The sequence below is a fragment of the Molossus molossus genome, unplaced genomic scaffold (genome assembly GCF_014108415.1).
Source record: "Molossus molossus isolate mMolMol1 unplaced genomic scaffold, mMolMol1.p scaffold_m16_p_5, whole genome shotgun sequence".
NCBI classification, from domain to species: Eukaryota; Metazoa; Chordata; class Mammalia; order Chiroptera; family Molossidae; genus Molossus; species Molossus molossus.
In genome coordinates, this window is record NW_023425388.1 from 45,163,180 (window position 1) to 45,178,043 (window position 14,864).

The 14,864-nt window shown below is 41.5% G+C and overlaps 1 protein-coding gene across 2 annotated transcripts in view; it reads right to left on the minus strand.

The window, feature by feature from the left end:
* Positions 1–302: 302 nt before the first annotated feature.
* The window catches only part of PEX5L (peroxisomal biogenesis factor 5 like), a 159,915-nt gene continuing 145,353 nt past the window's right edge, over positions 303–14,864 (minus strand). For both annotated transcript variants that reach the window (XM_036243408.1, XM_036243409.1), the window contains 6 exons: positions 13,574–13,717; positions 10,414–10,484; positions 8,870–9,067; positions 7,514–7,679; positions 6,957–7,114; positions 303–1,260 (listed from right to left, as the gene is read on the minus strand). In XM_036243408.1, coding sequence (XP_036099301.1) covers positions 1,056–1,260; positions 6,957–7,114; positions 7,514–7,679; positions 8,870–9,067; positions 10,414–10,484; positions 13,574–13,717 — 942 coding nt within the window. In that variant the 3' untranslated portion in view covers positions 303–1,055. The remainder of the gene's footprint in view (positions 1,261–6,956; positions 7,115–7,513; positions 7,680–8,869; positions 9,068–10,413; positions 10,485–13,573; positions 13,718–14,864) is intronic.

Sequence of the window (14,864 nt, forward strand, 5' to 3'; positions counted from 1 at the left end):
TATTTATCATTCTTAAGAAATACTATTTAAAATATTAACAGTTTAAAAGGAACATCATTGTGCAAGGCAGTTAGTAAGCAAGTAAAATATGACATTTAAGCAAGTTAATGTTAACTCAGTAGAAATCACGACCTCATCAAACTTTCGCCCCGCGGAGAATGCATGAAGAGACAGAATCTTATGTCTTGCTTAAGTTCTTGCAGTCCCAGACAGAACATGAATAAGATCTGTGTTTGCATATTTATATCCTATCTCATATCTGCTTTAAGAAAAAAACTCCTTCAAAACCCTACACTGTGAAAAACTATTTTCAGGAATTTTTATTTGGTCCATTGATCTAACAAGGCTAAGTTCTCAAATCTTTTACCCCCAAGTTAAAAATTGGAGCAACAAAACAAAACTCCAGCAAGGCATAAATAAGATATTAAAGTGCATATATACAGTCCCAGAAAAGTTTTGATTGGGAACAGCAAAAATTTCTAGTGCAAAAACGGCTTTTGCCAGCAAAGCTCCTTCTCTGGAATCAAAAAGCTACAGTAAAAGTTAAAATTGGAACAGGTTTAAGCAGTGCCTCTCGTTAGGCGAGTTAATATCTGTGCATGCACCTTGGCCCAAACTATGTTCAATCTTCTACAAGGGGGAGTTTCAGGGGACAGTTCAGAAAGAGTCAGAAGTCCCTGATCCAAGGCAGTGCCTTCTCCAGGTGTCCCACGAGGAGGCTCCTTAGATGTGTCATCAGCCACAAGTGGGGACAAAACCCAAAGATGTTTTGCGATAGGCTTGCAGCTTGTGAAAAGAGTATTCACATAGTCACTTTATCTCGGTTTGTCTTGAGCCTCTCGATTCTTCTTTCGAGCCCGGCCTTGCCTCTCTACATAACATTTTGTGCTTTTGGACCTGAACAGAGACGGGGCCTTGTCTGTAGGAATTCCCTTGGATTTTATCACCACAGTCTTTTGGACATCTGGTTTCACCTTTTTGGAATTCATAATAAAATAGGTTTGCATTTCTCAGTACACATATACAGGTGAGGGATTCTTATTTTTTCTTTTCCTTCAAGGATCCAAATTGAAAGCTCTTAGGAGGACATCCAGGTCACCGAGATTAGCCGCCTGGAAGAGTTCCGGTTGGTCCATCAGAGAAAGCGCGATCCTGAGTGCAGCCCAGATGTTCCCGGAGATGGCAGGATGAGGAACTTGCTGTTGATTCCGGCTCTTTCTCTGCAGACTCAGGGCAGTGAGAAAATTGCTGACTGCTTCTCTGAGAGGGCGGAAAAACAGACATTTAAAAATGCAACCAATGTCAGAGTTAGCAAACAAGACAACAAAAATGGATTAAGTTCCTGTAGACTAAAATCCTCAATCACCTCTCTGCGGTGTGTCGGATCATCAGATGAACTACTTTCTAACTCTGTCATTATTCTTTTGTGAAAAATCACCGTTCAGTGCAGTGAAATCAGAAAGAAAGAAGCAAAGCAATTTTTATTTTAGGAAAGTCATGTGGGAGAGGAAGGATAATGGCCATTGCTAACTCTTTAATGCATTTACTTCTTCCCTCTAGGACTGATTTGAAGACGGAATCCATCTGCAGATGTGGTTTATGTAACTAGGGTTGAAGAGGGAGCACCTGGCCCTACTCAGAAACAAAGTGGTCTAACTTTTCCTATTAGCCATGGAAGTATGGGCAGCAGCCGGGGTTGAGTTGAGTTTGTTATCAGAGCACCTGGGCTTGAATCCCATTATTTAGCTGCAGGCAGTATCTTATCTTCTCCAAGCCTCAGTTCCCCTGACTATACAGTAGGGAGAAAGAAGTCATTTTAAAACCTTGTGAGGTGCAGTTGAATCATTTTATGTGAAACCTCCTATTCATTTAGATCAATCTCAAAGTGTTGTCTGGAGAAGCCAGGGGATCAGTGAGGCCAACATGATTTTAAAAGTCATACTAAAATGTTATTTTACCTGTCACTCTCATCCTCTCACAAGTGTACCCTGGAATTTTCTAGGGACTACATACATGGTTTATGATATCCCTGAAGACTGAATGCAGAGCAGAAATGAGAGTCTTCTATTAAGCAAGATATTGATAAGTTCACAAAAATGATAAAAGAATGCTATTCTTCTCATTAAAACATTTATTTTTGTTTTGGAAAATAATTATTTTTTGTAAAATCTGTAATTTATGTTAACATGCAATTAGTTTATTATTTTTAAATATGATTTTTTTTTAAGAGGGAGAGGAAGGGAGAGAGAGAAACATTGATGTGAGAGAGAAACATCGATCTGCTACCTCCTGCACGCCCCCTACTGGGGATCGAGCCCGCCACCCAGGTATGGAACCAGGACCTCTCAGTCCAGGGGGCAATGCTCAATCCATTGAGCCACACCGGTAGGGCAGATTTATTATTTTTAAATAAATCTTTAAAATTTTTCTGTTTAATTTCTAATATAGTAAAACTTGATAGATAAAACACACACAACAGAAGCCTTCTGAAGTTCTCAGTAGCTGCTGAACGTGTAGAGTCCTGACAGCATCGAGTGTGTGACAGCTGTCAGCTGCTGCCGGTCTACCCTTGCTGGGGTGCCAGGAGCCCCTGCTGGGTCTGTCCTCTTCAGGGCACCTTGTGTTACCCAGAGTGTGTACTATGTATCTGATGAGCTTGTCTGCACCAAGAATAGTGACGCCGTTTTCATGTGTATCTGCTTAATGCTTCTTAAAAGCTTTTCACACACTTGATCTATTTAATACTGCGAGGCAGTTATTATTAAGCATCTGATAAGAAACCTGGAAGAAAGTGAGGCTGGATGTCTGATTTCAGTGCACACGATCCAGGCATTTGCTCATCTATATTGTCAGATCTGCCTGGAAAGAAAAGGCAATTAGGAAACGGTTGCACTGTGCAGCAGCCTGGGTAATGGAAGGCAGTGGGTGTTGTAATCGCCTCCTCTTCTGAGTTTCTTGTAAATAAGCCCGAGAGGAGGACTGATAAGCAGAGGCACAGGGAAAGTCTATTTTGGAGACCCTTTCTGGCTCCCCTCACAGGTGGCAGCTCAAAAGACATGACTGTCTCCTTTCATCCTGCCAGGGGGGCGGGAAGCCTGGGGCAGGGGTGGGTCGGAGGGAAGACCGTGGAAATTCTTCATTCCCAGCCCCCGGGGGGGGCAGTGGTCTCCGGGGACTTGGAGAGGAACAGAGGGGCGGGCTAACCTGTTGGCCTCCTCAAGCAACTCCAGGTTTTCTCCAGGACGACAGTCTAAACCTGTTCCCCAACTTGGGAACTCAGAGTTCTTTTGGGGGCTCAGAAGATTGTACATATTTATGTGTAAATAGTTTTCAAATATTTCACACATATATGTATAAATAAGTTTAAATTGTGTATATTGTCATGGTTAATTTAAAAAGCACATTCATTTTAAAGCATTTCTCATTTTATAGTAGCTTTCCCTCATTATACTAATACTAAAAATAAAGCAACTAGCACATAAAAGCAAATAAACTCCACATAGAATTACTAATGTTTGGGAGACATTTCTTTGAGATTAAATCCAATTTCATTTCACTAGGGTTCTATGCATTTTAGATTTTGCTGACAGCTTCTCCTAAAATATGATTTACTTTCATGGTTGTTTAACATATTTTATTTTATTAAAAAGTTTTTTTTTTCTTTATTGATTTTAGAGAGAGGAAGGGAAAGAGAGAGAGAGAGAAACATTGATGAGAGAGAACCTCGATTGGCCGCCTCCTGCATGCACCCTACTGGGGATCGGGCCCACAACCTGGCCAGGTGCCCTGACCGGGAATCGAACCGGGGACCACCTGGGGCATGGGTTGATGCTCAACCACTGAGCCACACTGGTCGGACTAGCATAGTTATTTTAATTGTTTCAAAGCAAAGCCCAGGGGAAAAAAAAATCCAGAAATACTCAGTAGTAAAATATACTCTTGATTCTCAAAATAAAACAAAACAACAGGGTGGGGCAAAAGTATGTTTACAGTTGTGAATATGAAAAACAAAATTTATTCTTGTATTATTATTATTTAAGTATTGTATTCTTTTCCATAAGAACAACTGTAAACTTACTTCTGTCCCCCCCCTGTATTACTGTCAAAGGGGATAAGATTTCTTTTTTCATTAAAAAGGGGCCCTCTCTTTTGAAATGGTTAAGATTCATTGATCTAAGCTGTACTCTGGAGCGTCAGCTGAGGCAAGTGTAGCATTTTAAGCTCACCCTAGTTTCAGGACAACAATTTCCTCTCCTTATTTCAACTGTATACGGTACTAGGGTAGGGCTTGCCTTTGATAGAAAGTGTGAGAGAACAAATAGCAAATGTTATAGCTCACACACACACACACACACACACACACACACACACACACACACCCCTGCAGTTCTGCGGGGAGAGGTCCCAGACTTTGATGGGCACAGACGTCTCTGTACCTGCTCCTGGCTCTCCTCTGAGCCACATCTCTATTGACGGTCGTTATTTCCTACACGTATACTCACACCTCAGGTTAAACTTATTTTCAGAGTTAATTTTATATTTCACTTGATGGTCTTTTTTTCCCCCTCAGGAAAAAATGCAAGATGTGTATAGCTTCACAAGATTTTCCATATCCTGTATGACAATTAAAGACTCGCAAAGCTTAGTGATATGACCCAGATGGACAGATTCAGCCAATAAGAGTACAGGATGCACAGTTAAATTTGAGTTTCAGATAAACAATGAATAATTTTCAGAATTAAGTATGTCCTATGCAGTATTTGGGAAATACTTATCCTAAAAACGTATTATTTACTGTGTATGTGTACTTCCAATTGAACCGAGTATTCTGCCTTTTATCCAGCAACCTTAACATTGACTCATTTTTGTACAGGAGGCTGTCTGCTTGAGGATTAAAGGTTCACACCTCAACAGGGTTGCCCATTTCTGCCTGTCACAGACCGTCAGTGCCTCCTGCAAACAGTTGTCCTACTGAGGCTTACCCCTGTGAATGCCAAGAAAGTGTTTTATTGGCCCCTCAAGTAGGTTTTCTATGCTAAGAAGTTATAATTAAGAAAAAATACTCATCCAGAAGCCTTACAAAAGCCTCATTTAATTGAATTCAATGTGCCTATATGTACGTACATATATATTTATCTCTCTCCAGGCTCCAAAAAGAACCTAAAGTGTCTCATAAAAAACACCTAGAAAATAAGTGAATAAAAGGAGTACACATAAAATCAGGGTAGGGAAATCAGACGAAGCCAGGAATGAAGTGAACATACAAAGTGGACACTGTCAGGAGCCAGAGACTGATGAGCAGGGCGGCGGGAGGGTCCTGCGGGGCCTGCACAGCTGCTGCAGTGAGGACCACAGCAAGGGGCACATTTCACAACGTCCATGAAACAAAACAAACAGCAGCTCCGGGGTCATTCAGGCTTTCTGGTTTTGACCTGAGCAAGATCCTTTTAGAGGACAGAGTGTAATCCGGTGACTAATGAATGTTCTAAGTTCCTTTGATTATAAATGTGACAACTAGTTTCTGAAGCCTCAATATTTGTCCATGGGACCATATCCTAATGCAGTGCAGCAACAGGAGTTCTTCGGGTCTCAACACCGCAACCCAGTGATGTAGCTCTCTGATGACTTACCTAAATAATAATAGTGATGATACTGATGATGATGGCAGTAATAACCATAACGCTGACTCCTGCCAGGTATTGAGCATCTGCTCTGCGCTGGGCAATTTCACTTAAACTGCACAATAACCCTGCAAGACGACATTATCGCTCCCCTTGGTTAAGCAGGTGAAGACATTGAGGCTCCCAGTGATGTGCTCAGAGTCATAAAACCAATAACTGTGATTTGAACCCAAGTTTGTATGATTCTAAAAGCTCAACACTTTCTGAGAATGAGAAAGGGCTTGCATTTTTTTGTGGGGTTTAAAACTAACATTTAATCCTCTTTTTTCCAGTTCTGAAAGTAATGCCTCTTTACTTAGGGGGAAAAAAAAAGAGAAAGAAAGAAGAAGAAAAATCACCCAAACTTTCATTATGCAAAAGAAACAAAGGTCATGTATGGTCCCTGTTGATGGGGATAAGATAGGAGGGGACCTAGACCTGACCTGAGTGACAATGAGGAATCATGAGAGAAGGAGAAAGACATTACAAACTTGAACCCCACCGTTTATGAATATTCCTTTTTTTTTTTTTTAATTTTTTTTTTTTTTCATCCTCACCCGAGGATATTTTTCCATTTTTTGTACAGATAGAGTGGAAGGGAGAGAGAGAGAGAGAGAAACATCGATGTGAAGGGACACATCGAGTGGCTGCCACCTGCACGACCAACCAGGGCCGGGGACAAACTGCAACTGAAGTACGTGCCCTTAGCGGGAACCGAACCCGGGTCTCTCCGGACCGCAGGCCGATGCTCTAACCGCTGAGCCAAACTGGCCAGGGCTATGAATATTTCTTTTAAACATTTTTTTTATTACTCACTTTACTGGTAAATGAGGTTTAGAGAACCTGGATTCTTGGTTGTGCTTTGTCAAAAACTGGCCCTGAACCCTTTTTAAGTCCTTTTGCTGGGTTCTCCTGCTACCACTCCCCCCCCCCCCCCCCCCCCCCCCAGCTTTTCTGTTCCTTACCTGCAAAATGAAGGTTTGGGCTACTCATGTTTCTCAAAGAGTTGCCCTTGGAGGTGTTAAAAACCCAGATAACTTGTCCCAACCCCAGCTGACTGAATGAAAAATCTCTAGAGGGCCCGGGAATCTGCATTTCACAAGGTGCCCATGATTGCTGCTCTCTGGAGACTGAGAAACACTAAGGCGGACTGCTCCTGCTGCAACAGGCCTCAGGATCTGGAGTTTCTGAGCTTACCCGCAACAGGAGGGGGATTACTCCTCCAAAGGAGATGTTTTTAGTGGCAAACCACCTTTCAGGTTAAACTCAGCCCTCAGCGTGGCCGCCGGACCTCACCTGTAGGCGCCCAGGTTGATGCAGCTTATCCCCAGGTTGTATCTGGACCGGATGAAGCCTGGCTGGATCTCGAGCGCTCGCGTGTAGGCCTCCACCGCCTCCTCGCTGCGGTCTCCATTCGCCAAGGTCGCCCCCAGGCGGTTCCACAAAGAATAGTCCTGATGATAAAGGGAGAGCTCTAACAACCAGTACACGCCACAGGGGCAGAGTGTTCTCATCTTCCCTGCAGAAGAACGATGATGGCTAAAAATGCATCCAGTGCTCATGGACAAGGACCCGGGCGGTGAATTCCTCAAACATCTGTATGGACTGCTTTGTGAAATGACTCTCATTCATCAAGGAGCAGCTACCATTGATGCTGTCAGGCAATTCATGTTTCTATTTTAGGTACGTAAGTATTAACGGCCACAGTAACATATCATTAGTTCATTGGTACTGATCATTTTCAACTACTGGATGCAGGGAAATCAAGTGTAGCAAAAATGTACGAAGTATATTTGTGAAAACTTTTTTTTTTTTTAAAGAGAGAACCTTATGGTTTCTTGCTGTGTACTTACCTCTGGCCGAACAGTTAAGGCAGCGTTAAATGCATCTATTGCTCTATTAAATTCTCCGCTCAGATGGAACAGTACTCCCAGACCTGTCTGCAGATCTGGGTCGATCATATCTCCGTTTTGGTGGGCAGCTTCCAGATATAATTCCTTCACTCCTTCCAGAATGGCGCTACCAGGGAAAAAAATTAGGTATGTAGTCCAAATAGTCTGAACGCAAATTATTTAGCATTATGTTCTTTGTTCATTACAGACTAGAAAAAAATCTTGCTTAAAATATCTTAGCATAGCCCTGGCCGGTTTGGCTCAGCGGTTAGAGCGTCGGCCTGCGGTCCAGAGAGACCCGGGTTCGGTTCCCGCTAAGGGCATGTACCTCGGTTGCAGTTTGTCCCCGGCCCTGGTCCGTCGTGCGGGTGGCAGCCACTCGATGTGTCCCTTTCACATCGATGTTTCTCTCTCTCTCTCTCTGTTCCTCTCTCTCCCTCCCACTCTACCTGAACAAAAAATGGAAAAATGTCCTCGGGTGAGGATAAAAAAAATATATATCTTAGCATAGCCCTGGCAGGTTGGCTCAGCAATCAGAGCATTGGTCTGCAGACCAAAGGGTCACGGGTTCGATTCTGGTCAAGGACATGTACCGGGGTTGCAGGTTCATCCCTGGTCCAAGTCAGGGAGAGTTGTTTGGGAGGTGACCAATTGATGTGTCTCTCTCACACTGAAGTTTTTCTCTCTCTCCCTCCCTCCCTTCCACTGTATCTAAAAAAATCAATGGAAAAATATCCTGGGGTGAGGATTAAAAAAAAAAAAAAAAAGAAATATCTTAGCATAATGAGAATACTATTAATACTGCAGGTTAAACTACCTGCTGATTTTAATGAATACTTTGTCATACACAGATACAAACAGTGCTAGATTAAGGAGAGTTCCATTGACCCTGTAAGTGCCAGTGTAGAAAACCCTCGGGCTGAGTGTCTCAGTGAAAAGGAATTTAACATCACGATTTATTGCTGATGGAAACAAAATTCCAGAAGAAAGGACTTCCCTTTTCCCCTATACCTAATTCTCGGGCTTCTAACACCTGGCACATTGCTACTTGTTATAATTTAGTTTGGGTTAATTATATGTCCAAAGCATTTGGCTTTTAAGTATGGTACTCAGATAAATGTCTGTGCGTGCCCACGGTGTAGATCACATGTCCAGAGGTTGGCTCCGCTCACAGCTCAGTCTTAAACCAGCACTGCGCTTCCGGCAGCACGCTCTCCTGCAGACTAGCTGGACTGGGTGCTGTTGGGACCGGAGGCTCGTTCAGTACCGTTATGGTGATTAATTGTGTATATGGCTGTAATGTAATGATGTGGATACCTATCAACAGGAGACTTAGACATCCTCCGGGTGAGGCCTGGAGATCCCTTCTTGCTCTTCACAAGGTATTTGTACTTTGGATTTTGCTTAATCCAATTCTTTAGAGCTTCACAGGCATCCTGCTGATGGCCGGTGTTCGTGTAACTGACAGCCAAAGCCATCAAAGCTTTCAAGTTGTTGGGCTGCAATTCTAAGCACCTGAAACAAGTGGGAAAGAGCCAATTTCAGATTTTTTTTTTTTTGAGCAGTCTGAACAGTTCTTTAAAAAATTTGAGGTCTTTATTAATTAAAGGGTATAAAAACATTGCTAAATGTATGTTAAGCCACTGGAGAATATCATATTCAATATCTACATGAAAATTGGGACCTAAGCTTATTTTTATAAAAGTTAAAACTCATCCTGATGCGTGTTAGGTTTGGTCATTTTAATAAATGATTTTAAAACTATAGACAATGCGGCTAATCCCTGCACATGATTTATTAGTAGTTAATCTAACGAGAAGCAGGGGATATCATTATTTTAACATGGCTCTACTATCACTATATTAAATGCACCTTACCCACAAAGCAAAGTGAGTTGAGTTAAATTTGGACATCCAGAGATGAAAGATTGCAGTGTTTTGTAAAGGAGAGGGAAATTCTGTGTTTCCAGATGACAGATGTGGGCTTACGGGAGGCCCAGGCTACATCTGCTCCCCTTCATGCTATTCCACTGGCCTGGAGCAAGGGCTTTTCAAACTTTGATGTGCATGGAAATCACCTGGGGATCTCATAAATGCAGCTGACACAGAGGGCCGGGGAGGGCCCCAGGCTGTGCAAGTCTGACAGGCTCCCAGGTGGTAATGACAGGATGAGGATAGTCCCTGGATAAGACTTTGAATAGCAAGCCCTAGGTGGTACCTATATCAGTGCTTTAGGAAGAAGTTATATATATCTATATATCTATATCTCTATATATAGATATCTATATCTATATATAAAAATAAATAAAAGAAAGCGTAGGGAAAGTGGAAATGTATTTGGTAGGGGCTAATTTTTCCTCCAGGGTTTAAATAGGGGCTCTAATCAAGCATGGTGTGATGCTACACCCATTCAAAGTAGTCTATGGCTTTAGTCAGGGACTCAGGAGTTACTAAAAATATCTCAGGATATGCTCTGTAGACGCCAAGAGCTAAAATTGCATTGAGATTATTTTGAGTATATATTTTTTCTGAACAAAACTTTCAGATGCTGAAGAAGGATAGGATGTTAAAAGGAACTCTTTATTCACCGAGTCTATTTTATGACTACTTTTGACAGAAACTCTTTCATGCTAATGAAGGTCAATTGATTTGTAAATGGCCAAACATTTCGATTTAGGAACATTATTTCTTCATAAATTCCTGTTTTCCAGAGCTAAGTGTAAGTCATATGTGGCATCTCAGTACTTGTTCTGGCCAAATTCTTTGCAGTGTGTTTAAAGGTCAAAAGATAAATCTGAAACAATAGGAAGCCCATTAACAAGTGTCCGCCAGTCCCAAGATTTTGCACTTAGCTTCATCTACCTCTGGAGGGCGACAATAGCTGCTTGCTCATTTTCATTCTCTGCTTGAGTTATCCCGAGGAACTGCCAGGCCTACAAAAAATAACCGAGGTCAACGTGGCAAGAGGCAGCAGAATCACTCACGTGCAGTTGCTGGGTTGTTTGCCTGCGACAGATGCCTCTGTACAGGGCAGCCTGTCTCAGATGCGAGTCTCGTAAAAGGGGAAAATATCACATGCCTTTCTTCATTCAAACTCTTTTGTGACATCTGGGTCAAGATCCTCTGTCTTTATTTACAAACTCTCAGTATTTAATCTCTCCCATGACCCATGGAAACCTCTGACTTTCTGAGATGCTAGGTATCTTAAAACCAAAAGATGAATACATAAAAGTATACGTGTATGAGGGGAAAAGGTGTAGAAAAATAACCCAGAAATGTAGCTAAAGTTTGGAATAAGAAATCTCAAGGTATAAAATAAAATTAACTTGTATAAATGAAAGTCAAGCAGTTATCAGAAGAGGCAACAGGTAGTCTAGGAACGAGGGAAAATGAACAAAACCCCTTAAAATGTGTTTATTGCTCTAATACAGGGTGGGGCAAAAGTGGGTTTACAGTTTTAAGCACATGGCACACCGTTTATTCCTGTGTTATTTATGGTATTTTCCACATGAACTGTAAACCTACTTTTGCCAACCCTGTATAATCACTTTTAAAATGCATAAAACATATAAAATGCAATATAATGTATATATAATTTTAAAGCCTATACTTACACTTTATGTTGTACCATAAACACTATTTCATGTTTTTACAAAATCTTCCTACTTATAGTTTTTAATTTAAAGTTTGCTGAGTGGATATCCCATTATTTACTCAGCCAATTCCCTTATCTGAGGTTGTTTCCAATCCTTTGCTATCGTAAATAATGTGAACAATATCTTCAAGCAGATAATGTTTTTCATATCTAAAATGGCATTTTTCAATATAATAAATTTCTACTTATATACTTAGAGCAATAATTCTCACACCATTATGAGAGCAATGCACATAAAAACAAAAACAAAATAAATAAATAAACAAAAAAACCCCACCTCTCCTTACACACATTGTCCTCAAATTCACAGGGGGCAGGGTGTATCCCTACTTAGGGATTTAACAAGGCTTGGGAAGTGCGTCACTCCCTTTGAAAATCAATGCTATGGATATTTTTAAACAAACTATATGAAAACACAGAGCTATCTTAAAGTGCTATAAAATTATATCAGCTTTCCCCCTTACGAATTATTACGCATACCATAAAAACTCATAGAAATACTAATTATTCCCCCCCAGAATATCAGTGATTCTTTTGAATCTTTCAAATGTACGCAGAGCAGCCCGCACTTTTATTTCACCTTCCACACATTTTAGAATGCTTCTCAAGAAAGGTGATGAAACCGTCTTTCTCGGAGGGCTTCTGCCTAGGCTTTGGGCATCACTTTCATGTCCACAGAGTCCATTATTCTCAGTGTTGGGGTCTTCATAGATTCAGAAGCCCCGGGTCTTTGTCTAGGATCCATTAGTTACCAAGTGTCCTGATTTTCTCATCTATGAGTCTGGGATAATAATGTACGCTTTTTTTTTAACCTCCCAGAGTTGTTGTGTCAAATGATATTAATATACACGAAAAAGAGCACTTAGAATTGTAAGATGACATTATTATTTTTTGGGGGGGGGGCCTGATTTTTCTATTAATGCAATGATTTTCTCTTCTACAATGATTTAGATATCTATTTTTTTTATTGTTGACACTATTACAGATGTCCTCCATTTCCCCCACTTCCACCCAGCTCCCGCCACCCCGCCCCCGCCTTCACCACTCTGCCGTCTGTGTTCTCTCTTCTCCTTCTTTTTCAAATATTTTTTTAAAAATTCTAATATTTTGGTTCAGAATTCCCGCTCTCAGTTGAATCTCATTTCATTATCAATGTTTTGACTAACAAAATACCAGGGGCTCTAGTGATGTCCTTTAGACACTAATAGTAATAAAGGCTAAATATAGATGTGCCAGACACTGAACTGAGCTCTTTACTTGTGTGAACTAATTTAATCCTCACAAAGTCCAATGAGATAGTTATGATCGTGATTTCCACTCTACCTCTGAGGGAACGGAAGCCTCGAGGGGTTGAGTGACTTGCCCCAGGTCCCGTGGCTCCCGGGAACCAGCAGCAGGGCATGTTTGAACCCACACAGGCCAGCGGAGTCTAGACGCTTACCCAGTATTCTATACTGGCTTCTCAGCACCGTACACCCCCTTCCTAAAATTTCTCAAATTCTTCTTGGAATATCCCTTATGTTTCCTGAAAATTACAAACTACAGAAGCAGACTTTAGATTTGCCTCTATCCGAGGCCAGGCCTTCACAGGTTTGGAAGGGTGGTGCACCAAGACGGGGTTGCAGACGCTCGTTGGTGGTCTCTCAGCTTGGTCTCCAACCCCCCTTCACACCTCAAGGGGGTTTTCTAACATACTCTTTCCTAGTGGCTCCTCCCCGTGGCTTTTGGGATGAAGTTCCAACTCTGGCCTACCTCTTCATGCCTCCACTCCCTCTGCTCAGCCAAGAGCCTTTCCCTCGAAACAGCTGGACTCCCCTGCTGTCTCTAGTAGATCAGCTCCCCTCGAAAACCCAGCTTTGGACTCGGGGAAGGCCGAGTCGGTGTCCGCTCTGCTCTCCTAGCCTCTTGTGCATTTGCACTGACTACACTGATTTACTGGCTTGTCCCTTCAGATAGACCACTAATGTGTTTTCTCAACTGTCCCATTTTCCCAGCTCTTCAGTGTTCTGAGCCCGTGGGTGGCACAGTCCGGGGACGTAGTATGTGTTCAGTACATGTGGAGTCAGTAAATCAATGGTGAGACGGGGTGGGGCTCTAGACCCAGACAAGACTGCATACTGCCCCCCGAAAACTGCGCTGAGCTTCCAGGTAGGCAGTTTCACCTTCCATTTCCTGTCTCCCCCTTCATTCTGAAGCACTATAGATACTGCAGAGTTGGTTAGACAACAGGTTGTATCACACTGAACCAGGTTAATTCCTTGAGAACCTGACAAAAATGCCACCCAGCAGAGCTCTGGGCCACCCTCTGAACCTTATCAGCACGTGCTGCCACTTTCTGGGTCTGGCGGGATGAAGGGAAAATGACACCTCTGCATCTCCAGGGTCCTGAAGGATAGCTGCCTCCATGAACAGGATGGTGACGGGGAGGTCCCCTTCCTTCAGCCTTTTCAAGCCTTCTTCAAATGCACCTGGCCAGTCCTTGAAGGGGTTTTCAGTGTGGAAGTAATAGCCCTACAACACAGAAGGGCCAACACAGATCCAGCGATTTATCTCCTCATTATCACACTCAGTAAGTTCTTCTTGAATTTAAATGAAATCAAATTATTTAATTAATTGCAATTTTTTAAATAAATGTTTTTATTGTAGTGAAATTTTATTTTATATACACAATGTGAAATCAAACACTTAAATTTAAATTACTGTTTTTTTTTCCCTTACTATGACTCTGCATTTTCACCGTATAAATTTTAGATTTTGTTATTGAACACTTAAAAAGAAACAAAAAGTTACCCATCATGATGCAACCTAAATATGATCACTGCTAATATTTTGGAGTTTGTTTTAAGTCTGACATTTCTTGTGTTCATTTTGTTTTAACCATTTCCTGCCCTCCTCCCTCCAAGTTTGTAAAAATAACCGAGTTTTGGTATTTACTTTTGCTACGGGCTGCCACCCTCCCCTGGAGTGTTAATGCTATGTCCTGTACATCGGTCCTTTTCAGGGCTACAGACCATTGTAATACCTAAGGTTCCTTTTGCCCTCCTACCTCAAACCCGTATTTGACCCATTGGTGACTATATCGCCTGTGGAGAAGGCATGTTTTAAAATTATAGATCTTCTATTGTAAAAATGTAACCAATGCAGAATGTACAAATAATCTTTTAGTATTTTTCTATGACTAAGTTAATCAAATTAGCTCATACTGTAGGTGCAGTTTTGTAGCCTAAGCCCCACTTCATTTTAGTTTTTATAACTATTTCTATTAAGTGAACATTGATTTAGTCAAACCCCTCTTGATGGACTTTCAGATTTTCACTCCTTTGTTTTCAGGAATAAAGCTACAGTGAAAGCCTCATGCTCAAGTCTTTGTCTGCATTGATTATTACCTTAAGATACACTTCTAGAGGGATTTATTAGGCTATACACGATCTTGAAGCCCTTGATATGTGTAGCTGAATTGTTTTTGAGAAAATATGTCCTGATTTAAACTCTCATCATAAGTACCTGAGAGACATTATTCGCTGCAACATTAATTAGCATAGATTATCATAAAATCTTTCTAATTTGATAGATTCAATGAAGCTAGTTTGTTGATGCTACTAAGGTTTTAAAAATGATCAAAGTGAGACCTTCAGAAATACAGAACCCCTTATCAAAG